The 27023-nt window shown below is 47.0% G+C and overlaps 3 protein-coding genes across 3 annotated transcripts in view; 2 read left to right on the top strand and 1 right to left on the bottom strand.

Annotated features, from left to right (window-relative positions):
• Positions 1–1380: 1380 nt before the first annotated feature.
• LOC115074161 (telethonin-like) lies at positions 1381–3927 on the top strand. Its single transcript, XM_029573380.1, has 2 exons — positions 1381–1675; positions 2005–3927. The coding sequence occupies exons 1-2, from the start codon at positions 1527–1529 to the stop codon at positions 2420–2422; spliced, it is 567 nt and encodes a 188-aa protein (XP_029429240.1). The 5' UTR covers positions 1381–1526; the 3' UTR covers positions 2423–3927.
• A 348-nt stretch (positions 3928–4275) lies between these two features.
• PNMT (phenylethanolamine N-methyltransferase) overlaps positions 4276–27023 on the top strand; it is a 39821-nt gene continuing 17073 nt past the window's right edge. Inside the window, exon 1 of the mRNA XM_029573379.1 lies at positions 4276–4472. Within this exon, the coding sequence (XP_029429239.1) occupies positions 4337–4472 (136 nt within the window). The 5' untranslated portion in view covers positions 4276–4336. The remainder of the gene's footprint in view (positions 4473–27023) is intronic.
• LOC115074162 (telethonin-like) lies at positions 6669–8034 on the bottom strand. The gene is made up of 2 exons (XM_029573381.1): positions 7779–8034; positions 6669–7449 (listed from the first exon to the last, which is right to left on the bottom strand). Exons 1-2 carry the CDS (start codon positions 7904–7906, stop codon positions 7032–7034), a joined length of 546 nt encoding a protein of 181 aa, XP_029429241.1. The 5' UTR covers positions 7907–8034; the 3' UTR covers positions 6669–7031.

Here is a 27023-nt window from a genome sequence, read left to right as displayed (position 1 = left end):
GACAGATTCCAAGCTGCTTATCTCAAGAATAAGCAGTGGATTTCTGCAACTCCACCTTAATAATGGTTCATGGCCTTTTCCTCCAGGTACTTGTCCAAACCATTGTTGAATGCAGCTACACTTATAGCTTTCACCATTTCCTCTGGCAATGAATTCCAGAGCTTAATTATGCATTGAGTAAAAAAAATATGTTCTCTTATTAGTTTTAAATGTACAACTTAGTAACGTAATTATGTGTTCCCTAGTCTTTGTACTTTTTACAAATGCAGGGCTCCAGCCTAGCAGGACCACCTGAGCCGGTCCTGGTTTTGCCCTAGTGCATCTATGGACTTGGTTCTGACTTCTGTAAAAGAGAAGGGACTTGTTCCAACTGCAGCTACCCTTGCCCCAGTGAGAAAACAAACGTGACCCTCCCAGACACAGGGCCCTCAGGGCTCCCCAGTCACTATATAGCCAGGTTAGCAACAATACTTTGGAGAGGCAGGATCTGGTTCTCTCTGCTGTTCTCTTTTTACATGCACGGCAGAGGGGAGAATAAATGACATGTGTGCTCTCTGTTTAGGAAATCTCACACAGAGCTGGTGAATTACTGTGTTTTCAGTGCAGTAGGTATTAAATAGAAATCTGTTGTCTGCCAAGATTCTTATAGTGAGGGATTGTGAAGGGCACTAGTGACATAACAGAGCACCCAAGTAAATAGTGGATTTTCTGTTTCTGTAATCCTTTAATCCAGGGGTTCCCAGTCCTCAAAATGCATCTAACCAATCAGGTTTTCAGGATTGCCACAAAGAATATGAGAGATTTGCATACAATGAAGGCAGTGCATGCAAATCTGTCTCATGCATATTCACCGTGATATGTTCTGGATTGAGAACCACTGCTTTAATCCAGTGTTCAGCTAACACGGAGGCAGCCATTGCACCAGTGATGTCACGGATGACACCATCTTAGCGAGCACACTGCATCACTGCACTTAAAGTAGCAGTGATGCAGTCTTCAGAGGCCCTTCAGCGTCTCACTTTTCACCCTTACTTGTGTGAATGTTTGATCAGGGGGGTGTGGGGCATAAGCATTTCCTCAGGAACTTAAAACATGCTTCAAAACAACAGTCGGGCATTGCAGGGCCTGGCAAAAAAAAAAGAGTCCATGTAAGAGTGGGGACTCTGGAAGCTACAGAGTGGAGCCTGGAGGGTCACTGGATCCTGAACACGGTGATGCTGTAATGTGTGATGAGCTCAGAAAGTCTAAAGCTGTTCCAGAGCCACATTCTGACTGCATGCTTCCTCCAGGAGGGGGCATGAGTGCCCAGAGCAGATATAGTTCCTTACGACATAGCACCAAAAATAGCAGCAGATACCTCATATAAATCCCCACACGGCTGGGCAGGAAGCCCAGAGTAATAGAGAGAGGAAAAACCGTCAGAGCTTTGAGCTCACAGGTGCTGAAGCCTCAGATCCCAAGAGCACAGTCTCGCTAGTGCAAGTGAACCTAGGAGAGGAGAGGAAAAGTTAGACAGAGTGACAAAGATGTACGGGAGAAGTGTGGTGATGAAGAGTGCAGGGACCGTGAGCGCAGCAGAGCTGAGCTGTCACTGGAGAGAGGATAACACGGCCAGGAAGGAGCATTTCTCAGCAGAATGGAAAGACCTGTCTCTCTCCTCCAGACCTGAGCAGGGGTGAGTACATCCCTTCACTACATTTAAAAATCAGTGTTACTTGTCCTAGTTTGTTGTCCATCCCCCTCTGCGTCTGTCTCCTAGTAATGGCTCGGTCCCCCTCAGCAGCTGAGTGACCCTGTGATCTCCCTTTCACATTCTCTGCTGCTGGATGGAGAAGCAGGCAGGATTGGGGTTCGGTAGGGATAGAGTGGGCTCTCCCATAGCCATGTCTCATGCTGGTTGTGGGATGTTTCCTGGTGGGCTTAATGGTGAGCTGGGAAGATGAGTTTGACACTGCACTGCCTGCTGGAGCCTCTAATGTTTGCTGCTCTCTGATCTCCCCACAGCTGCTCTCTCAGGGAAGTTAATGATCTCCAGCGGGAGACCTATAGCCAGCAGCGCCAGACCCAGTTCCTGGTGCAGAGATCCCCCTGGAACATCATGAAGATGGGCCGCCTGGGAGACAGGACCACCGAGTACCACCTGCCCTACCAGAGATCGCTGCCTGTGCCCATCTTCAAACCCATGGACCTCAGCACCAAGGTGGAGAGGGTGGGCACCCCACCAGAGCTGCGTGGCATGATGGAGTTTGAGAGGGCCCTAAGCAACCCTGGAAACAATGGGCTGTGCCAGGACAAGAAGATGATCTCTGAGATCAAGATGGAGCTACCCCCAGTCATGCAGCCGGTCCGACTGGAGTTTGGGAATTCAGAACTACCGAGGTCCCTCTCCAGGTCCATGTCTCATGAAGCCCAGAGAGGCTGAGGCGGGGCCATCTTCTGCCTCTGAAGATCCCTTATCAATTAGTTATGCATCGCTCTGGCTAGTCTGCCTAGAAAGCTAGGTGCCCTGGACAGTAAGGTGTTTGTGTTTGTAATGCGTTAGGAGTGGCCTCTCATGTAGCCAGTTCTGGCAAACAGTGGAGTGGTAGCTGTGGATGCCTGTCAGCTAGAGAGCTTTTGGCCATCAAAACGCTGCACGGTAGAGGAGCCAAAGGCTATGCATGTGTCAGAGAGAGAGCTCTCTCTCTTTCCCATGCACCCTGTGCCACAGTGTAACGGGGCAACTCTCCCCACCCCAAAATACGCCTGGGAGGGGGAGACTTATCATACTAATGTGTTCAGTACATGCTCTGTAAAGGTCCCCTCCAAATTATTACTGAAAGGTGTCGGATATATGTGCACCATTCAGTGGGGTGCCCCTGTCCCATGGAACTGTGAGGAGAATAACTAGTTAAGACTATTCCAGGTAGGGGCAATGGATTGAACGTTTGAGATTTTTAATGTTAAAACAAAACAAGACTCTGCTGTAGTGAATGATCCGAGTGGATGACTATTCTCATCCCCGAAGCATCAAAAGGGAAATGCAACTTCTTCAGACTTGGGAAAGGAAGCTTTTGCGAGGAGAAAGAAGAAATATGTATGGTTATATTTAATGCTCAGATAAGTGAGGCCTTGTTTTCACAGGAGTGTACGAGAGAAGTTGAGAGGGTGGCTCTGCAGCAAGCCCAGGGAGGAGGCAGTTTGGGTGTCTCCCATCCTAGACGTGCAGGTGCGAGGGCCCTTATGTCAGGCATGTCCTGTAAGACAGGTGCGGGGACGTAGGGCAGGGACTCATGAGAGGAGTGCAAGTGAGTTACAGGAAAGTGAATGATTGGCGGCTGAGCTGGAGAGAAATGGTGAAGCCTGATTACTTGGAAAGAGGTGTAAGTATTGAAGGGTGAGGAGAAGCAAAGTCTCCCTTTCAAAGGGGCACAAGTATCCTGGCATCAGTGGAAGTGCTGACAAGATTAGACTATTCTGGTAGTTGTCTGGCTGATCTAGCAGGAACTACACATCCCATGGTGCATCAGGATGTTCAGGACCCCGGCATCCTTCTCGCACTGAGTCACTTGGTAGCTGTGCAGTAAGGTTCCAACCTTTAGAGCCTCCGTCCCCTGACTCATGCTGGAGAAGATTTCGGTGTAGGGAGGGCGACAGAAGTTAGACGAATATCCCCCGCTCCCACTTCCCCAGGATCAGACTGGGAATGCTGTGCTAAGTCCCCACCAAGCTGAAATGGGCATCCTGGGCTTCCAAGCATGGTGTTGGGCGAGAGAGAGAGGAGGCAATGCTTGTCTACGCTCTATGATTACTATGAGGCTGTGCAGTGGCTCGTAATGACCACGGAGTGCACTTACTGTTTAGACAGAAAAGTTATTTTTCTATTTTGTACAAATAAAAAGATCATTATTTTTATTTGTATTGTAATAAAATATTTAGAGTCCTTGACTGCGGCTGGTGATTAATGGTGAAACGCTGACATGTGCAATGTATTGAGAGGTTGGCTGGTTGGGGATGGGAAAGGGTTTGAAATCCCTATAGGATGCGGGAGAGGTGGGGAGCATCTTGGCCTTCCTTCCACTTTCTCAACAGCTTTTCTGGCTTTTTAGCACCGCCCACAGCAGGAAAATCTCATTCTCGTTTTAAAACATTAAAATAAAAGCAGCTCTGGCTCCGCTCGCACAAACAAAAGCCCTGCTCTCGCGTACTGATGATATCATCCACCCCACCCAGATCACCTTGTAATAGGAAATTGGGGAGGAGCTTTACGAAAATGCTCCGCCCCCACCACTGCAGCAGAACTGTTCCCATTGGCTGAAGGGAAGCGGAAGGGGCTCTCCAGCCCCTAGAAAGCAGCATGAACGCGCCGGAGGAAGTGAAAGGAGCTGCTGGGCACTGTGACATTAGTGCTCCACGTGCATCATGGGAGCCTGAAGCTGCTGGCATTCAAGATGGCCGCCCTTTGAGCCTCACTATTTTTTTAACGTTTCCAGGTAAATGAGACCAGAAGCTGTGACAACTGCATAAGAGAGGAGGGAGGGGATTTGGTAGGCTTATAGGTTGGAACATGGGCGCTCTCCTCATTAGGAGGCTGCTGCTGTTGGAGCTCTGTCTCCCTCTTTTCATGGGCCTTCCAGCTTCTGCTGCATCCTTCTGCAAAAGGTAAATTACTTACAAGATAAGCCCCCAAGTTCCCAGTAGTGCTTTGTAAATAATGTCAGAGGGAAAAGATACAGCTATAACTAGGACTTGACTTAATATAGACCACGGCAGAAGATTAAATTTCAAGCGCCTGGAGGAAGGAATAAATAAAAACAAACAGTAGGGAATGGCCAAATCAACACATGCTAAATCTCCGATGCTTGGAAGTGTCACACGTTACAATATGTCTAAATATACAGTGCAGGATTTCAAATACATGAGCCATATGTCGCATGGACTCCTGCTATTTCAAAATATTATCTATGCCTTAATTCACGTTCGATGTTCCAGTGTTAAGATCTAGATACTCGGGTCTGTTCCTGCTTCTCAGTCCTATCCTCTGCTGTTCCAGTACCCATACCCTCCCACATAGATCTGCCTGAAGTACTAGCACCCCGCACACAGTTCTGCCCCCTGCACCTCGTTTCTGCCTGCAGCACCCCCTGCTGTTTCAGTACTGACAGCGCGCACCTCTCTCCTGGCTGTGCAGCACAAACGTAACAGCTGAACGCACATCCCCAGCTTTCTCTTCATTATGCTGTTAACCAGAGCCCAGAGATGAACGGGGTATTGATAAAGCTATTTAGCAACTACTGGGCCACCTAAACCCAGACCTTCCTTGGTAATGCAGCAGCGCTTTTCACTCTCTGAAATATGAAGTCATTTAAGGTGACAAGGATCTGCCTTTTCTCCTCATTCACCGTTGGCTGCCCTTCTCCACACTGAATTCGGTTTTTACATATTTCCATTGCTGGTTTGGAAGAGTAAACACTGCTAGGGAGTCAGCCAGAGTAACAGTAAATCCCCAGGTAGCCCCCCCTCAGCTATTGCAGCCTGCCCTTTAATCAAAACAGGATTACCTTACTCCAGCCTGCCTGATCCTGCTAACCCTGGGGGGATTTAACTGTTCCAGGAAATCTCTCTTCCTGGCTGCCAGCAAAGTCCTGATATTTGATAAAGAAGTTAAATCCCTTCCATGTGCTGCCTGGCATGGACATTTCTCGCTTCTCTGCCCGTGTTGGGCTCCTTGGTGCAGGAGGGAGAGTTGAGGTTAGAGACTTGGGTCAAGCTTGGGAGGGGTGGCCTGGAGACGAGCAAGACCTGATGATACTTTTGAGGGAGTAGAAATATAAATGAATTGTAGGGGAGGAGGGGCCTTATAGCTGGGTGCTGTGACTCTGTAAACCCCTCTCTCCCAGTGTAAGATCCAAGGTCACCTCAGCACTGTACAGAGGCAAGTCCAGAATGGATTGGGTTGTTTTTTTTAATAATTATTTTAAACTAGAAGGCCTGGGAGGAAATTATTATAAACTAGAATTACAGGGAAAGCATACTTGGTAAATTAAGTATGAGGAATAGGAGAGAGCACTGTGTCCATGGGTCTGTCTGGCCTATTGGGACTGGGGTGGTGTGTACTAATTGCTTCTGTCCCTCTCAGTCATATTCAACTAGCTTTTAGTTCTGGGGGGATGACGGAGGGTAGCCAGTACCACGGCGAGTGATGTCACTGAGGCAGAGCTTCGGGTTATCTGGGCCCCAGTCTGTTTGTCGCTGACCCCTTCCAGTTTTCTTACTGAAAAGCTGACGGGCAGAAATTCTTCCGTGTCTGTAAGGTGGCATGCGAGGGGCTGTGCCCGCCCTCGGCACAGATGTGTGTGTGTACGTACATGGATGTGGTGGGCATGCTGCTGCGAGAGGGAGATCGCGGCAGGGACACCGGGAGTTTGTGTAATGACAGAAGAACATCATCTGTTTGATTTGTTATTCTTTTCCTAACAAGTTCCACCACCTCGAGATGAGCTCTCGGCAGCGACACCGAGATCAGGCTAAGCAGAGCCCATTAGCTGGGTAAGAAATGTTCCTAATCAGAGTTTGAATGGCCACGTGGGTACTCATCACAGGTACATCCCAGTTACATTCACTCAGCATTCTGGGACTTGCAGTCCTACCTATGCATTGGGAAAAGAGGCTTTTTCCTCACTCTTAGATTCCAGTGCTCATGAAATTGACTTTATTTGAATTTATTAAAGTGCCACCCCAATATAGTATGCTTCCTGTGTCCCCCAAGGCCCTGCAGGCAGTCCTGTTGCATGATGTGAGGGTAACATCATCGCTGAAGACAATCAATCTTCTAACAAGTCATCAAAGACGCCACCCTCTTCTGCCAGAGTCACAAAATGTTCACTTACTAGAGACTCCAAAACCTGAGGGATACAGAACATTCCTGCCTGCTGGAATACCCTACCCTTCTGTGTCAGGCTGGTACAGAACAGCTGCATTTATATGACATATGTGTAACTCATGTAAAACCCCAGTCTCCAGCAAAGGTCCTTATGAGCTTGTGGCCCCCTTCAGCCTCTCTGGACCTCTAGAGAGGTGGACCTGGAGAGGGACCTCACTAGTCCTGACTTCCCAAACTCCAGTCGGACCGGCTGCATGACTGGGGGTAGCTCCTTCTTGATGTCAGAGATCATCTTCTTGTCCTGGCACAGCCCATTGGCCCTTGGATTGCTCAGGGCCCTATTGAACTCTACCCTGCCAGGCAGCTCTGGTGGGATGCCCACCCTCTCCACCTTGGTGCTGAGGTCCACAGGTTTGAAGATGGGCACAGGCAGCGACCTCTGGTAGGGCAGGTGGTACTCGGTGGTCCTGTCTCCCAGGCGGCCCATCTTCATGATGTTCCAGGGGGATCTCTGCACCAGGAACTGGGTCTGGCGCTGCTGGCTATAGGTCTCCCGCTGGCTATCATCAGCTTCCCTGAAAGAGCAGCTGTGGGGAGATCAGAGAGCAGCAAACATTAGAGGCTCCAGCAGGCAGTGCAGTGTCAAACTCATCTTCCCAGTTCACCATTAAGCCCACCAGGAAACATCCCACAACCAGCATGAGACATGGCTATGGGAGAGCCCACTCTATCCCTACCGAACCCCAATCCTGCCTGCTTCTCCATCCAGCAGCAGAGAATGTGAAAGGGAGATCACAGGGTCACTCAGCTGCTGAGGGGGACCGAGCCATTACTAGGAGACAGACGCAGAGGGGGATGGACAACAAACTAGGACAAGTAACACTGATTTTTAAATGTAGTGAAGGGATGTACTCACCCCTGCTCAGGTCTGGAGGAGAGAGGAAAATCCTTCCAGTCTGCTGAGAAATGCTCCTTCCTGGCTGCGTTATCCTCTCTCCAGTGACAGGTGAACTCTGCTGCATTCATGGGCTCTGCACCCTTCATTGCTTCTCTCTTCCTTGCTCTGAGCTGCCAGTCTCTCTCTGCTGCTGTGAGCTGTCTGTCTCTCTCTTCCTCTCTGCCCTCGCTCCTCTTTCTGTCCCCTTGCTGGTCTCTTCGCTCTGCCTCTGGGGATTATTTATACAGCCCCCCTGCTGTTTCTATTTTAGAGGGCTGCTTGAGAATGTGCTCTGCCTCTGCCAGGTTCCTGTACACTGCGTGACTCTGTGACTGGCAAGACTCTGGACAGTTGGCATTTGTGACCTTACCATTGGGTTTGTATTCCCTGCAGTCTGAGGGGAGCAGCTGAGGTTCTAGGGAAGGGAGGGTACAGGCAACTGAGCCTTTATTTCAGCTTGTGCCTGAGATGAAACAGAAGAACAGCACTAATTAGTACTCCTAGCTTCTGCCACTGCGTGAGCCGGGGTGAGCTCTGTAACATCCCTATTCTCAGAGCTAGCACCTACCTTTCAGCCTTGGGGTTTCTCTGTTATGCCGCAGTGTGTAATGGATTTCTCTGTGAGGAGAGGTGCATTTCAGTGTGAGCTGGGCAGTGCCCCCTGTTGGCTCTTCTGAAGGTTCTGCTGCTAGGAGTGTGCATCCTTCTCACACACTGACCTGATGGACAGTCACCCACAAGGATCTGAAAGCGAAGCTGGCCCAGGCTCCACAGAGTGTCCCTACCTTGCCTGTCCCTTTCCCTCTGCTATCAACCAGTGTCCAAATCTGGGTTACTGCTGTAATTAACTAAAACCAGAGACCCACATTTTTCTTGGACTGGATCCAAAATTATTATTATTTATATACCGACATAGGTTTACATTCAGGTACTGTAGGATTTCCCTAGCCCCACAGGGCTTACAATCTAAGGGGCGGATTTTAAATGCCCTGCGTGCGTAAATCCGACTGGATTTACGCGCGCAGGGCCCTCGCGCGCCGGCGCACCTATTTTGCATAGGCCGCCGGCGCGCGCAGAGCCTCGGGACGCACGTAAGTCCCGGGGCTTCGTAAAGGGGGCGGGGAGGGGGCGTTCCCAAAACGACGCAGCGTTTTGGGGGCGGGCCTGGGGGCGTGGCGCCGGCCTGGGGGCGTGGTCGAGGCCTCCGGTCCAGCCCCTGGGTTGGGTGATGGCGCGCCAGCAGCCTGCTGGCGCGCACAGATTTACATCTGCTTTTAGCAGGCGTAAATCTGCCAACAAAGGTAAGGGGGGGGGGGTTTAGGTAGGGGAAGGTGGGGGGAGGGCGGAGGGAACAGGCAGCGCGCGCAGGTTGCACAAATGTGCACCCCCTTGCGTGCGCCGACCCCGGATTTTATAAGATAAGCGCGGCTACGCGCGTATCTTATATGGCTCATAGCCCCCTGCTCTAAGCACGAGGCTTTCCTCCTTCCCAGTACTGCAGTTCCTCCTTCCAGTGGCTCCCTGCTGTTGAAGGTCTGGCCACCTGTCTCTTCTCTTCACAGGTAGCCCTCCAGTCACCCTGAGTTGGCTGCACATTGTACTATCTAATGTGCTCAGACGGGAAGAGAGTTGCTATGCCAGCGCACAGATGATGAGTACTAACTCAGAAGGCAGATGTAAGAAAATAGCCACAGAATCCAGCTTCCCTGGAGCTGATTGCCGGCTTGAGCTGCTTGGAGCAATGTCCTCCTTTCAATCACACTAACCTGAGTGATTTGCATAGTGCAGTGTACATGGATGGCTCCAAAAAGCCCAGCAGAGACGTGTTAGACGTTTCCCAGACTGCCCTGTATGTCAGCACACAGCTGTTGCCTGCTCTCTCTCCTCCCCCCACCCCTGTCTCATGGCTGCAGTGTGCTGTTGGGCTCTTTCAATCCAAATTGGATTGGAAAGTTTACGAGAACCATCAGTTGTAACCAGATTAAGGCAGGATCTGATTGGAGCATAACTCACAGAGTGACAGTATCCCATCCATCCCGCCTTCTCCTAAATCCATCTCTAGCATGGCAGGAGGAAAGTTCTGGAACCTTGAACACAGCCACAGTCTGCACCAGTGATACCCAGAGACCTGGGTTCTAATCCCACCCCCATCACTCTGTCACCTTTAGCAAGTGACTTAACCTTTTCTTTGCTCCTCTCTAGTCTCTTCCTCCCATCTTGCAGTTTCCTAGCATGCAAATTGTTGCTTCATTTCCACCCAAGAAGTGGCTGCATTGTTTAGTTTCTCTGTGTTGGTAAAGGATTGTTGAGCATAGTTTGAATGAAAGGCACTGAGGCGCTTCCACCAGTAGTGCTAGTTAGGACTAGACAAATTATTACCTTTGCGCTGACATCTGGAGAAAGAACGGGCTCCAGTAAGGCACCGGCCTGGCCCTGAAGCAGTGGGAATGCACGCCCGGGTACAGTTTTGGGAATCCTGAGCGAATAGCTACGTGTAAAACTAACAAAACTCCTGCTGCTGATCACATCAAAGTCTGGAGCAACAGCAACAGCTGCAGAGAAAAGAGCATGTTTTTCTGATCCTGTTTCTCTTCAGAACAGAAACTGGCCGATGCAGTATTGGCGCGCGAATAACGGGTGCTCGTGATTGTGCACCCACTCTCCTGACATGCGCCCATCCACCTCTCCAGGGCGCCTGATGCAATATGCAAATGGGCTGCCATGATAAAAAGGAGGTGTTAGGGGAAACTGTGCGCCCCTAGCGCCTCCTCGGCAGCGGGCGCCCAGGAGAGGTCGCTAGCAGCAGGTTAGGAAAATGGACGCTCGTTAATTGAGCATCCCTTTTCCTGACCTGACTACCGGCACACTTTTTTTTTTAATTCTCCTGTTTCGGTTCCTTTGACTTAATGCCACCAAGATATTAAGGCAGAGGAACTACAGAAAAGCTTTTCTGTCAACTTTAGGGGCTTCTCAGAACTTAACGCCTGCTCTGGGGCAGGCATTCATTTTCAAGGGTAAAAATCTGCACGTCGGGCACACTTTTTTTTTTTTTGCATCAGGAGGTAATAGCTAATCGCTTCATCAACATGAATGTATATGTGATGAGTGCTATTAGCTTTGCAGGGAGTTGGATGCGCGTTTTGGACACGCTAATCCTCTTATTACATAAGGGGTTGTGGACGCATGTCCAACCACGGGTTAACCAGTGCCCTCAGCTGAGCACACTGTATTGCATCGGCCTGAAAGCGAGACACACAGACGCATACCAGGGCCCATGTAACAAGCTGAGCATTAAAACTGTGCGCTGAAATTCAGCAGTTTCTCAACATACAGGCTCTTTTTTTTTTTTTTTTTACTCCTAATGCAGTAAGCCAGTGGTTCCCAAATCTGTCCTGAAGGATCCCCAGCCAGTCAGGTTTTCAGGATATTTATTCATTTGTTACATTTATATTCTGCAGCATCCAAACATGTTGATATGTGCAGCTTTGCATACACTGGAGGCAGTGCATGCAAATCTCCCTCATGAATATTTATTTCAGATATCCTGAAAACCTGACTGGCTGGGGGGTCCTCCAGGATAGTTTTGGGAACCACTGTAGTAAATTAATGGTGGCCAACTTCGATCTTCTAGAGCCACAAACAGGCCTAGTTTTCAGGAGATCCATAATGAAAATGCTTGAGATAGATTTGCATGCACTGCTTCATGCATATTCATTGTGGATCTGAAAACCCTGCCTGCTTGTGGCTTTTGAGAATTGGAGGTGGCCACCTCTGTGCTAATGCATTAGGAGTTTTAAAAAAAATGCATGCAAAGGAAAGATTTATGTGCACAAAAAATGTTTTCAGTGCACCGGGCCTCCAGCATCCACTATAGTCATGCATCTGGGGTGCGGCAACCCAAAGGAACTCTGTGTGTTGGGGGGGTGAAGGGCTGGATGAGTATGGAGGAAGAGACGGACCTCGGGGTCATAGTGTCTAAGCGATCTAAAGATAGGAAAACAGTGTGACAAGGCGATAGCTAAAGCCAGACGAATGTTGGGCTGCACAGAAAGAGGAATATCTAGTAGGAAAAAAGAGGTGATAATTCCCTTATACAGGTCCTTGGTGAGGCCCAACCTGGAGTACTATGTTCAGTTCTGGAGTCTGCATCTCAAAGGAGACAGAGAGAGAATGGAGGCGGTTCAAAGAAAGGCAACCAGGCCTCCATCATATGACTGAGGATAGGTTGAAGGCTGTAAATATGTACACCCTGGAAGAGAGGAGGCGCAGAGGGGACATGATACGGACCTTCAGAACCCTGAAAGGTAAAAACAATCCACAGCTGAAAACAAACCTCTTCCACTTGAAGGATATAAAGAGAACAAGGGGTCATGATATGAAACTCCAGGGAGGAAAACTCAAACAGAATGTCAGGAAATATTTCTTCACGGAGAGAGTAGTGGACGCCTGGAACGCCCTTCCAGAGCAGAAGGTGAGAAAAAAAGTCAGTAAAGGACTTCAAAAAGGCCGGGGATAGGTTCTGGGGATCCCTAAGGAGCTAGATCCAGAGTCATGGGGAGTAACAGTAACAAGAGGGAGACTTTGGGATGGACTCGATGGATTCCCAAGGAGCTAAAATTAAGAGACATGGGGGTATCAGTAAAAAATTAATGAAACTGGGTGAGAAAATGTAACCCTACTGATAAAGTAAGGGCCCAGACTAAAGGTCTGTGAATCCAATTCAAATAAGATTGCGGGGCAGCCTGGATGGGCCATCTGGTCTTTTTCTGCCGTCAACTTCTATGTTTCTATGTCTAGACTAACATCAGCCCTGGAAACTTGACTCCACCTCAGACTAGGAGTTAAGTTTTTCCTGCAGATAAGCAGGCTGAATTAGCCATGCTGGCTGGGGATGTCTCCCGGGATGGCTGGGCGGAGCTTATCTAAGCTGACAGAGCTTTGCTCTGTGTGAGACTGAGCGTCCTTTTCCGCACAGCGCCATCTTCTCCTCAGTCTTCTTCCGCACTGCAGGCTGCACACGGAGCTTTTTCTCTCCTCACATCGCATGTTTTCTTCTCGTTTTCTCCGGCTAGAAAGTTGACCTTTTGGCTCCTGAACATGCCTTCGCAGCCACCAGGATTAAAATTATGCCAGTGCGGCAAAATCATGTCAGCCACAGATGGGCACAATTATTGTTATCTGTGCCTCGGCCCAGATCACGATCAGGCCAACTGTCGGGACTGCGGCCACATGTCCCCCCGGACTTGGCAGCAGCGCGCTGCCAAGATAGCCAGACTCAAGGAAAGAAATCTGGGGTCCTATGCCCCCGCCTCAGAGTGCCTATCAGCCCACTCCTCACTGAGGCCCAAACTGAACCGACCAAAACGTCAAAGAGAGCCACCTCCATGGGACCCCCAGAACTGCGACGAGGCTAATGGGGTAAAAAACCCGTCCCACAGCGCCCGTATTTGGTGCAAAAAGTGACAGGAGATGCACTGACATGCCAGGCATGGGCCAACCGATGCATGTGGCCAATGCGTCGCACTGTCCAGATGAGTTGCCTGGCAACTAGCACAAATGGCATGCCACGCGTGTTTCAAAGCTGAAGCATAAGGATGAGTCAGCGCTCAGCGCTTCGATGCATTGGCACAGTAAACCGAAGCTTAAGGATACGTCAACTTGACACGTCAACAGAAGCGTCGACGCAGGCACCCTGCCTCGCCACCGGGATGGTTCCACCAAGGAGTTGGCCCCACCGATAGAACCTCAAGGAGGCATCTCCCAGACTTAAATCTGGTGTTTTCCGATGAAGAGCAAGTGTCGGTCATAGGTTCCACAAGATCTTCTCGCTCCTCCGACCAAGTCTTCTCAGATCTGTCATCGGTTTCCAGGCGCAAAAGAGAGGCACCATGCCTACAGGAACCGCTTCGAAAATGCCACAAGGCATCCCCTTTGTCAGAGTGCGTGCCAGCCCAGCCCCGAGGCCCTGACTCAGACATTATTATGACGGCAGTGCCACCCACACGGCCTCTGGGAGAAGGACACAGGACATTAGCCTCCCAAGCGATGTCCCAGATCCAGGGCATGACTTCAAATACTTCGACGACTTCAGAAGACGGGCATTCCAGGCAGGGATGCTAAATGCTAAAATCCAACAGCATCAATTTTACATTAGCCAATACCTATATGAGTGTCTGCAGCCCCTCAAGCCCTTTGTCGCCAGCACCTCACAACAGGACACCATGCCGCAACAGTTCTATCACCTGGAGGAAGGTTTGCGACATATCTTGCGAACAATCTATGAGGCTTTCGAGACATTGGCTCGCACCACGGCAGGAGGCATCGCTGCCTGGAGGATGGCGTGTCTCAGAGCTAGTACTATTCGCGAGGATGTCCATGAGAAGTTGGCAGACCTCCCTTGTCTCCCAGATAATCTGTTCAAGGATAAGCTCTGTGAGATGGTGGCGCAGCTGAAGGAGGAGAACATTGCAGTGCTGTCTCTAGCATCTCCGATGGACCAATCGGCATCGAAGAAGTACTACCCAGCTTGTAGGAAAGCCTTTTTCAATGGCGCCCCTTTTGGCCATATTCAGTGTATCATCTACTGGCCTTCCCCTGGCAAGACCTCAGCAACCGCAACAACAGCTGGGTTGGGGATTCTACTCCAAATACTTCCTCATCCCCAAAATATCAGGAGGACTGCGCTCCATCTTGGACTTCAGAGCCCTCAACAGGTTTCTCATCAAGGAGAAATTCAAGATGACATCTCTCAAGTCCATCCTGCCTTTCAAGAACATAAGAACATGCCATATTGGGTCAGACCAAGGGTCCATCAAGCCTAGCATCCTGTTTCCAACAGTGGCCAATCCAGGCCATAAGAACCTGGCAAGTACCCAAAAATTAAGTCTATTCCATGTTACCGTTGCTAGTAATAGCAGTGCCTATTTTCTAAGTCAACTTAATTAATAGCAGGTAATAGACTTCTTCAACCCAACGATTGGATGTGCTCGCTGGACCTCAAAGACACTTACTCACATATCCCTAGGCACCTGACGATACCTGTGCTTTCAGGTCACTACCAATACAAAGTTCTCCCCTTTGGCCTCTCATCTGCCCTGAGAATCTTCATCAAATGTCTAGCGGTAGCAGTGGCCCACCTCAGGAAACAGGGAATACAATTGTTTCTATATCTCAACAACTGGTTACTGGTGGCATCCCATCCCAGCACCTTGCAAAGCAACCTACTCACAATGATTCAATGCCTAGAAGGACTGGGTTTAATAATCAACTATGAGAAATCCAGCCTTCAACCAACTCAGAACATGCAGTTCATCGGTTCCCGTATAAATACAGCTCAGGGATGAGCTTTCCTGCCCGCGAACAGGGCCCATGTGCTGCGCACCCTAGCTCTACAGATGAGAGACCCTGCTCACACATCAGCCTGACAGCTCTTGACCCTACTCGGTCACATGTGGCGGCCATTTATGTCATACCCCAACCCGTTTGCACATTTGTCGGCTGCAATGGGGCCTCAAGTCTCAGTGGACACAGTTCTCTCAACCGCTGTCCTGCCGGGTTCGTCTGACCCCCAGCATGAAATCTGACCTGGACTGGTGGCTACGCCCCACAACCCTCTCGGTGGGAGTATCACTGTGCCCCCCTGGTTCATCAGCTGATTCTCACAACGGATGCCTCAAACACAGATTGGGAGGCCCACTTACATCATTTCCATACACAGGGACTCTGGTCCCACTGGGAGAAGACTCAGCAGATAAACCGCCTGGAGCTCCGAGCCATTGGCAATGCAATACACACGTTTGAGGGATTCCTGCGGGGAAGAGTCGTCATGGTCCACACGGACAATCAGTTCACAATGTTCTACATAAACAAGGAAGGAGGGTCAGGTTCCTGGATGTTGTGCAGGGAAGCAGTACCTATCCTAGAGTGGGCAGAGGAATGCTCAATCATCCTACAGGTGACCTACCTACCCAGGGTCGAGAGCTCAGCTGTGGACAAGTTAAACAGGATCTTCCACCCGCATGAGTGGGAACTTCGCCAAGATGTGGCAGAATCCCTCTTCTGGATCAGGGGCCTCCCATGCATAGATCTCTTCACGATGGAGCACAACAGAAAGGTGCAAGCGTTCTGCTCAGTGTATCCAAGCCAGACTCACCTGGCACCAGATGCGTTCCTCATATCATGGTCGGGAGGATTCCTTTACACATACTCCTTGTATGTGTAAAGGAATCCACCAAGTCTACTATACACTTCTCAAGGACTGTACAGAGAAGTGTATAGTAGACTTGGTGGATCTCATCCTGATCGCTCCAGCGTAGCCCAAACAACTGTGGTACACCTATTTTGTATGTCTCTCCAGAGAGCCGCCCATTCCGCTGGGCTACAGTGCAATTCTGCTGTCGCAAGACAGAAGCACCCTGCTTCATCCGTTATACTCCTCCCGTCACCTCATGGCGTGGAGATTGAAAAGGTGGTCTTGAGTCACCTGCAGCTGCCCTCAGGAGACCAGGACGTACTGATATAATCCTGAAAGTTCTCCACCAGGAGTAACTATCAGGGAAAATGGCTGAGATACGCAACTTGGTGTTAAGCCAAAGGAATAGACCCCTTCTAGTGCTCGCTGGAGCGGCTCTTGGCATACTTCCACTCCCTGTTTCAGTCAAGACTGGCGATGGCTTCGATGAGGGTTCATGTCAACACGATTGCGGCTTATCACCACCCTCACCAAGGACTGCCAATTTCCAACCATCCCCCTCTCACTTCATGAAGGGCATTCTATGTCTTCTACCGCCATTACACAACCCACTGGTCCCATGGGATCTCAGTCTCGATCTGGAGCAGCTAATGCTGCTGCCCTTTGAACCCTTGGAATCAGCTCATCCGAGATACCTCTCTTGGAAGGTGCTATTCTTGGTCGCCCTAACCTCCACAAGGAGAGTCAGTGAGCTGCAGGCGCTTGTCCACTATTCGCTATACCTGGAATTCCATCATGACAAGGTGACCTTATGGACCCACCCTTCCAGTCTGCCCAAGGTAGTTTTCCGCATAAACCAGACAATCAGCCTGCCGACCTTCTTCCCGAAACCACACAAGAATGAGGGGGAGAGGTGGCTACATACACTGGGCTGCAAGTGAGTCTTGGCGTACTATAAGTGGAGAACACAGTCTGGAACCAGAGCCTCACAATTGTTTGTTTCCTTCAACCTGAACACTCCGGGTCAGCCGTTTTCCAAGAGGACCCTCTCCACTTGGATTTCACAATGCATTCAATACTATTATGCCAAAAGGTCAGAGGGTCTAGCCAGATCACCGAAGGCACATCAAGTCAGAGCGATGGCGGCATCAGTAGCCCATATATGTGAGGTTCCTATCCAGGACATTTGCAAGGCGGCCATGTGGTCCTTCCTACATACATTCACGGCTCATTACTGCTGATGGCTGATGCAGTGATGGGAAGGTCCATTCTCCATTCGGTAACCACATAAAGAGACTGTCTGCTGCCATGGACAAGGTTGAGCACAGCCTGTCAGACTCAGCCTTCTTGAAACCATCCAAGCTCTCTGCAAAAACTTCTTCTGGCTGTGCTCTCAACTTCAGCTGGGGTCTCCCAGAGAGCAAGGCTGATTCAGTCTGCTTATCTGTGTGTGTGTGTGGGGGGGGGGCAAGTTTGCTTACCATAAATGGTGTTTTCCATAGATAGCAGGATGAATTAGCCATGCTGGCCCACCACCGCCTCCCGGGACAGTCTCCACCTGGTGCTTCACAGAGCTGCTTTGGAATTGTCTGAGGAGAAGATGGCGCCACACGGGAAAGGACGCGCAGTCTCACACAGAGCACAGCTCTGTCTGCTTAGTTAAGTTCCACCCGGCCGTCCCGGAAGGCGTCCCAGACAGCATGGCTAATTTATTCTGTTATCTATGGAAAACACATTTTCGGTAAGCAAACTTGCTTTTCCAGTGCTAAGAAAGCAGGAGGTAAGCCAGTGCTCATCTCTACCTTCAGAGGTAATAACTAATGCCATCCTTAGCAGGGGATTTCCATGAGAGGGAGCTAACTTAAATGCATAATTTTTGTATCCAAAACTCCTTGTCTGCATTGGCAGTAAAGTTTGCGTACACAGCTGAGGGTTAAACTGTGCATTGTGTCAAGCGTGCCTTATTGCATTAGCCTCATAGTCAGAGGTCCACAGTGAAAGGGATACGAATACATGCAGACACACATACCCAGATCCACAGAGGGAAAATGCCACACAGATTCACAGAAATAGAGAGACACACAGATCCACAGAAGGAAAGTGAGACACACACACAGATACAAAGAGGGAAAATGTCACACAGATTCACAGAAATAGAGAGACGCACAGATCCACAGAAGGAAAGTGAGACACACACACAGATACAAAGAGGGAAAATGTCACACACACTAATCCATAGAGATAAAATGCCACACACAGATCCACAGAAGGAAAGTGAGACATACATAAAGAGAAAGTGAGAGACAACATACATCCACAGAGGGAAAATGCCACACAGATCCACAAAAGGAAAGTGAGCGACATGCACACAGATCCACAGAGGGAAAGTGAAAGACACAGATCATAAGAACATAAAATATTCCATACTGGGTCAGACCAAGAGTCCATCAAGCCCAGCATCCTGTCTCCAACTGTGGCCAATCCAAGTCACAAGTACCTGGCAAATACCCGAATATTACTTAGATCCCATGCTACTAATGCTGGCAATAAGCCGTGCCTATTCCCTAGCAGTGTATGGACTTCTCCTTCAGGAAATGTTTTCTGCTGGGACTAGCGCTTGTGTAATTGACGGTTTACAGAAATGTATGGAATGAAACAGCTGGCATGGTGATTGTGGTATTGGCAGTTTCAGTTCAGTATTTGTAATTTTAGTTACTCTGCACTATGTTTGGATTTCTGTGACAATTATGTATACATGTTTTGTACATTGCCTAGGGCCTCGGCATGGGTGATTAATGCATTTTAATAAATACAAAATACAAATACAACTTATCCAAACCTTTTTTTAAACCCAGCTACACTAGCTGCCTTAATCATATCCTCTGGCAATAATCCATAGAGAGAAAGCAATTGACACACACACAGACACACACAGACACACACACACACATATCCAGAGTGAAAATGACAGAGGGACAGACACACACACAGATCCACAGCTCACCCCACCCAGCATCTGCAGATTTTTCATACTTAATGATATTTTGCTGACATAATTTATGATCAGGAGAGGGAGTTGAAAGCTGCCTGAGAGCATGTGAGAAAGATAAACGTCTGCAGGTCTGCACATTAATTCCTGCTATCAACGCCACCCGCATCCCCTCCCCCTCCATTAACTTTCTGCTGCCCCATTTGCCAGATCTCCTCTGCTAATTCCAGCCCAGCCCCGTCTGCCCGGTTCTGAAGTGTGCCAGGCCTCAGTCCCTCAAACCCAGAGGGTGGGTCTTATAAATGGATTAGGCTAAAAGCAATGGAATTAACTGCTGGGGGTGGAGAGGTTGAAAGGGCAGAGTCTGTGTTGACTTGCTTAAAAGCTGGAGATGATGAGATAGGGAGAAGAGATATGGCAGACCTGCTGCTGGTAAGAGAAAGTCAGCAATGAAGTTTCAGTATGTTTTTGGTTTTTTTTCACATTGGGGTGTGGAAAAGCCAAAATAGTCCATGTGCCTATAAGTAAATAATCACCTGAGCTAAATGATTGCAAATTATCTAAGCAGGCTGTTAATACAAACAAAAAACGCACTTTGAAATGCCCGTATGCCAATGCCAGAAGTCTAATAAGTAAGATGGGAGAGAGTTTATAACAGTGAATGATGAGATGACTTAATTGGCATCTGGTGGAAGGAGGATAACAAATGGGACAGTGCCATATCAGGGTACAAATTATATCACAATAATAGGGAGGATCAACTAGGTGGGAGTGTGACACTTTATGTCCAGGAAGGTATAGAGTCCAACAGGATAAAGATCCTACAAGAGACTAAATGTTCAATAGAATCTTTATGGGTAGAAATTCCTTGTGTGTTGGGTAAGAGTATAGTGATAGGAGTATACTACCGTCCACCTGGCCAAAATGAGATGGACAATGAAATGCTAAGAGAGGTCAGGGAACCTAACCAATTTGGCCGTGCAGTAATGGAGATTTCAATTACCTCAATATTGACTGGGATATGCTAGAGAGATAAAGTTCCTGGATGGAATAAATTATTGCTTAATGGAGCAATTGGTTCAGGAACCAATGAGAGAGGGAGCTATTTTAGATCTAATTTTTAGTAAAAAGCAGGATTTGGTGAGAGAGGTAACGGTGACAATAGTGATCATAACATGATCAAATTTGAAGCAATGACTGAAAGGGCGACAATATCACTAGATGAAGGAGTAATGCCGGATACCTTGAAAGGAGCCGTATTTAAACCAATTATTAAGAAAAAGAACCTTGACCCCTTAAATCTTAGCAACTACAGACCAGTCTCCAACTTACCCCTAATAGCCAAACTAATCGAAAAATCAGTTCAAAAACAACTATCAAACCACCTTGAAAATAACAACATACTATACCCAGCACAACATGGATTCCGCAAACACTACAGTACAAAAATGTTGCTATTAGCTCTATCAGACAATATCTTAAGAGGATTCGATACAGGAACACAATACATTCTGGTTCTATTAGATCTCTCTGCAGCATTTGACACTGTAAACCACAGAATACTAATCAATAGACTGAAAGAAATAGGACTCACTAATAAAACAATAAAATGGTTTGAGTCATACTTAAACAATAGATGTTTCCAAGTACAAATCAAAAATGCACTTTCAGACAAAGTCACACTGCTAATTGGTGTCCCACAGGGATCAGCCCTATCTGCAACACTCTTTAACATTTACCTCCTCCCAGTATGTCATTTACTAGCAGGACTGGGAATCATACACTACATTTACGCAGATGATATACAATTACTGTTACCCATTCCAAACACCATCGAAGAAACAATGAAACTAGCCAATATGTATCTAGAAATAATCAAACAGCTCCTAAACCAGATGGAACTGGTAATAAACATTGACAAAATTGAATTCTTACACCTTGAATGTAAAAACACACACCACACACAACCAACATTCACAATCAAAAATATTCAAACCGCTGAGTTAGCAATAAAAGTTAGGAATCTAGGAGTAATAATTGACCCTGAGCTAAACATGAAACAACACATCTCACAGAAAATAAAAGAAGGTTATGCAAAATTAATGATCCTGAGAAGACTAAAACCTCTACTAACGATTAACAATTTTTGCACAGTTATACAAGCAATGATATTTGCAAGCTCAGATTATTGTAACTCCCTGCTACCTCAATCTACAATTCGGCCTCTGCAAATATTGCAAAATTCCGCTGCTAGAATTCTGACTGGCAAAAAAAAGAGTGATCATATTACAGGAACACTTGCTGAACTCCACTGGCTTCCAATTGAACAAAGAATACAATATAAAGCACTTTGTATAATCCATAAACTAATCCACGATGATAAAGCCGACTGGCTTAACACGGCACTGCGCGTGCATTACCACAAAGAAACCTGAGATCTGCAAATAAAGCTCTACTAACTGTCCCCTCTGTCAAATCAGCACATCTCACGCAAGTAAGGGAAACATAGAAATGACAGCAGAAAAAGACCAATCGGTCCATCCAGTCTGCCCAGCAAGCTTCACACTTCTTTTTTCTCATACTTATCTGTTTCTCTTGGCTCTTAGTAAGCTTTGGTTCTATTTCCCTTTCACCCCCACCATTAATGTAGAGAGCAGTGATGGAGCTGCTTCCAAGTGAAATGTTAAGTTTGATTAGTTGGGTAAGCGGCAGCATAGCTCTCTGCCATTGAAACAGAGATATGCGTGAAGTACTAGTTTTTCTTCTCCCCTGCCGTTGAAGCAGGGAGCTATGCTGGATATGCATTGAAAGTGAAGTATGCCTTGAAAGTCACATTAACTATCATCAAATATTGAAAAGCCTAATAATTGGTAATACCTATAGCCCATGAACCCATCCCTGTTTTTTTTTTGTTTGTTTGTTTTTTCTTTTTTTAATTGGGAGATGGCAGCCCTCCATCCTTCCGCTCCGTGAATGCCTCTGTGGCTACTGCCACTCCGTGCAGTGTTTTGCTGCCTCCTCTTTATACGCGTCCTCTAGACCTGATGGATCCACAGTGGAAAGAGCACTGTCACTGGCTGGTCCTGTACTCTGGAATACCATGCCACTCGAAATAAGACTACAGACAAATCTGAAATTATTCAAAACTAATCTGAAAACCTGGCTTTTTAAACCAGCATTTTATAAAGATAAAGAGAAGGAGAAAAATAGTTGATAGATAAGGATGCACCAAGCTAGAAGTTTTTAGTAACCTACAAAAGCATATTAATGTTAAAATCAAACTGCCTAATTTGTTCCAAACAATCAGGATTAATTTACACACCTAGTTTATTATTTTAAATTGTTACCGTACTATGATGGCACACGAGTAATTTGTAATCTATACCACCCATATTTCTCTTTATCGTGCCCTTCTGTAAACCGTTGTGATGGTTATTTAACTTAACGACGGTATAGAAATGTTTTTAAATAAATAAATATGTAAGTCTATAGCTCTAACACTAAACTTTCAAATAAATATGTAAGTCTATAGCTCTAACACTAAACTTTCAAAAAGGAAACTGATAAAATGGACTGCTGCCTTCATCAAAATTGAGATGAAGGCAGCAGTCCAGCAGCAAGAGGGGGGCTTCCCAGTCTTTTGCATCGAGTGTCACATGTATGACTTTTTACCCACCGGTGAGAAGTTGTACATGTGCATGCGATGCAAAGAGCTCCTGGCTCTCAGAGAACGAGTCCGATCTCTGGAGGCTAGAGTGGCAGACCTGGAGGAGCTGAGGGAGACAGAGAGGTATATAGATGAGACCTTCAGAGACATAGTAGTCCAGTCCCAACTTCAGACTGGCAGCCCTGGTGCTGCCTTGGAGGAAGAAGGTCTCATAATGGGAGAGCACCAACCAGGTGTAGCAGGAAAGGATCCTGTAGCAAGGACCTGCTCTCTAGGTGATGCATTGTCCTTTCGCACTGAGGATATCTCCCCAAGGCCTACTGCCCAGGAGGGAAGGGTTAGGTCGGCCGTCATAGTTGGTGATTCGATTATTAGGAATGTAGATAGCTGGGTGGCGGGTGGGCGTGAGGATCGCCTGGTAACATGCCTACCTGGTGCGAAGGTGGCGGACCTCACGCGTCACCTAGATAGGATTTTAGACAGTGCTGGGGAGGAGCCGGCTGTCGTGGTACATGTGGGCACCAACGACATAGGAAAATGTGGGAGGGAGGTTCTGGAAGCCAAATTTAGGCTCTTAGGTAGAAAGATTAAATCCAGAACCTCCAGGGTAGCATTCTCTGAAATGCTCCCTGTTCCACGCGCAGGTCACCAGAGGCAGGCAGAGCTCCGGAGTCTCAATGCGTGGATGAGACGATGGTGCAAGGAAGAGGGATTCAGTTTTGTTAGGAACTGGGGAACCTTTTGGGGAAGGGGGAGTCTCTTCCGAAGGGATGGGCTCCACCTTAACCAGGGTGGAACCAGACTGCTCGCGCTAACCTTTAAAAAGGAGATAGAGCAGCTTTTAAACTAGAACAAAGGGGAAAGCCGACAGTCGCTCAGCAGCTCATGGTTCAGAGAGAGGTATCTTTAAAGGATACTAATGATGCATTAGAATTAGGGCATCCCGACAGTGAGGTTCCAATAATTAGAAAAGTAGTCCAAGTGCCTGTAACTAAAAACTCACCTGAGATAAAAAATTCTAACTTATCCCTATCAATTAAAAAGCAGAATAAAAATACAAACAAAAAACAAACTTTGAAATGTTTGTATGCTAATGCCAGAAGTCTAAGAAGTAAGATGGGAGAATTAGAATGTATAGCAGTAAATGATGACATAGACTTAATTGGCATCTCAGAGACATGGTGGAAAGAGGATAACCAATGGGACAGTGCTGTACCGGGGTACAAATTATATCGCAATGACAGAGAGGAGCAGTCGGGAGGAGGTGTGGCGCTTTATGTCCGGGATGGCATAGAGTCCAACAGGATAAACATCCTGCATGAGACTAAATACAAAATTGAATCTTTATGGGTAGAAATCCCTTGTGTATCAGGGAAGACTACAGTGATAGGGGTATACTACCGTCCACCTGGTCAAGATGGTGAGATGGACAGTGAAATGCTAAGAGAAATTAGGGAAGCTAACCAAATTGGTAGTGCAGTAATAATGGGAGACTTCAATTACCCCAATATAGACTGGGTAAATGTATCATCGGGTCACGCTAGAGAGATAACGTTCCTGGATGGAATAAATGATAGCTTTATGGAGCAATTGGTTCAGGAACCGACAAGAGAGGGAGCAATTTTAGATCTAATTCTCAGTGGAGCACAGGACTTGGTGAGAGAGGTAACGGTGGTTGGGCCGCTTGGCAATAGTGATCATAATATGATCAAATTTGATTTAATGACTGGAAAAGGAACAGTGTGCAAATCCAAGGCTCTCGTGCTAAACTTTCAAAAGGGAAACTTTGATAAAATGAGAAAAATTGTTAGAAAAAAACTGAAAGGAGCAGCTACAAAAGTAAAAAATGTCCAAGAGGCGTGGTCATTGTTAAAAAATACCATTCTAGAAGCACAGTCCAGATGTATTCCACACATTAAGAAAGGTGGAAAGAAGGCAAAACGATTACCGGCATGGTTAAAAGGGGAGGTGAAAGAAGCTATTTTAGCCAAAAGATCTTCATTCAAAAATTGGAAGAAGGATCCAACAGAAGAAAATAGGATAAAGCATAAACATTGGCAAGTTAAATGTAAGACATTGATAAGACAGGCTAAGAGAGAATTTGAAAAGAAGTTGGCTGTAGAGGCAAAAACTCACAGTAAAAACTTTTTTAAATATATCCGAAGCAGAAAGCCTGTGAGGGAGTCAGTTGGACCGTTAGATGATCGAGGGGTTAAAGGGGCACTTAGAGAAGATAAGGCCATCGCGGAAAGATTAAATGATTTCTTTGCTTCGGTGTTTACTGAAGAGGATGTTGGGGAGGTACCCGTAATGGAGAAGGTTTTCATGGGTAATGATTCAGATGGACTGAATCAAATCACGGTGAACCTAGAAGATGTGGTAGGCCTGATTGACAAACTGAAGAGTAGTAAATCACCTGGACCGGATGGTATACACCCCAGAGTTCTGAAGGAACTAAAAAATGAAATTTCAGACCTATTAGTAAAAATTTGTAACTTATCATTAAAATCATCCATTGTACCTGAAGACTGGAGGATAGCAAATGTAACCCCAATATTTAAAAAGGGCTCCAGGGGCGATCCGGGAAACTACAGACCGGTTAGCCTGACTTCAGTGCCAGGAAAAATAGTGGAAAGTGTTCTAAACATCAAAATCACAGAACATATAGAAAGACATGGTTTAATGGAACAAAGTCAGCATGGCTTTACCCAGGGCAAGTCTTGCCTCACAAATCTGCTTCACTTTTTTGAAGGAGTTAATAAACATGTGGATAAAGGTGAACCGGTAGATATAGTATACTTGGATTTTCAGAAGGCGTTTGACAAAGTTCCTCATGAGAGGCTTCTAGGAAAAGTAAAAAGTCATGGGATAGGTGGCGATGTCCTTTCGTGGATTGCAAACTGGCTAAAAGACAGGAAACAGAGAGTAGGATTAAATGGGCAATTTTCTCAGTGGAAGGGAGTGGACAGTGGAGTGCCTCAGGGATCTGTATTGGGACCCTTACTGTTCAATATATTTATAAATGATCTGGAAAGAAATACGACGAGTGAGATAATCAAATTTGCAGATGACACAAAATTGTTCAGAGTAGTTAAATCACAAGCAGATTGTGATAAATTGCAGGAAGACCTTGTGAGACTGGAAAATTGGGCATCCAAATGGCAGATGAAATTTAATGTGGATAAGTGCAAGGTGATGCATATAGGGAAAAATAACCCATGCTATAATTACACGATGTTGGGTTCCATATTAGGTGCTACAACCCAAGAAAGAGATCTAGGTGTCAGGGTGGATAACACATTGAAATCGTCGGTTCAGTGTGCTGCGGCAGTCAAAAAAGCAAACAGAATGTTGGGAATTATTAGAAAAGGAATGATGAATAAAACGGAAAATGTCATAATGCCTCTGTATCGCTCCATGGTGAGACCGCACCTTGAATACTGTGTACAATTCTGGTCGCCGCATCTCAAAAAAGATATAATTGCGATGGAGAAGGTACAGAGAAGGGCTACCAAAATGATAAGGGGAATGGAACAACTCCCCTATGAGGAAAGACTAAAGAGGTTAGGACTTTTTAGCTTGGAGAAGAGACGACTGAGGGGGGGATATGATAGAGGTGTTTAAAATCATGAGAGGTCTAGAACGGGTAGATGTGAATCGGTTATTTACTCTTTCGGATAGTAGAAAGACTAGGGGACACTCCATGAAGTTAGCATGGGGCACATTTAAAACTAATCGGAGAAAGTTATTTTTTACTCAACGCACAATTAAACTCTGGAATTTGTTGCCAGAGAATGTGGTTCGTGCAGTTAGTATAGCTGTGTTTAAAAAAGGATTGGATAAGTTCTTGGAGGAGAAGTCCATTACCTGCTATTAAGTTCACTTAGAGAATAGCCACTGCCATTGGCAATGGTTACATGGAATAGACTTAGTGTTTGGGTACTTGCCAGGTTCTTATGGCCTGGATTGGCCACTGTTGGAAACAGGATGCTGGGCTTGATGGACCCTTGGTCTGACCCAGTATGGCATTTTCTTATGTTCTTATGTTCTTATGAGGAAAATAGTTAAAAAAAACTATTTCTAGAAAGGTGCAATTGCAAATGTTAGAGTATAATAAGTAAGATGGGACAGAGTTTATAACAGTGAATGATGAGATAACTTAATTGTGTTATTGTTTGTAAGGATTTGGGTGGACCCCTGGACTCTGTGGCTACTGACCACGCCCACGGGGGGAAGTCCTGTGAGGGGCGACAGGTCAGGCTCAGCTTTAGGACACACACAGTTAGATCTTTTATTAAACAGTATTGAGGAGCCACCAGAGGTGGCGGTAGTGAGCAGGAATGTAGCCTGGCTGGGCTTGTAGTCCCTCAGGCTCTG

This window comes from Rhinatrema bivittatum, chromosome 12 (assembly GCF_901001135.1).
Source record: "Rhinatrema bivittatum chromosome 12, aRhiBiv1.1, whole genome shotgun sequence".
Lineage (NCBI taxonomy): Eukaryota > Metazoa > Chordata > Amphibia > Gymnophiona > Rhinatrematidae > Rhinatrema > Rhinatrema bivittatum.
The sequence above is the reverse complement of the archived record's forward strand: the minus strand, read 5'-3'. Positions and strand labels throughout refer to the sequence as shown.

Bases quoted from the DNA above. Each gene is read 5' to 3' on its own strand.
- LOC115074161 (XM_029573380.1), top strand. From the start codon at position 1,527: ATGTACGGGAGAAGTGTGGTGATGAAGAGTGCAGGGACCGTGAGCGCA. The intron at 1,676-2,004 runs GTGAGTACATCC...ATCTCCCCACAG, and splicing joins TCCTCCAGACCTGAGCAGGG to CTGCTCTCTCAGGGAAGTTA.
- LOC115074162 (XM_029573381.1), bottom strand. From the start codon at position 7,906: ATGAAGGGTGCAGAGCCCATGAATGCAGCAGAGTTCACCTGTCACTGG. The intron at 7,450-7,778 runs GTGAGTACATCC...ATCTCCCCACAG, and splicing joins TCCTCCAGACCTGAGCAGGG to CTGCTCTTTCAGGGAAGCTG.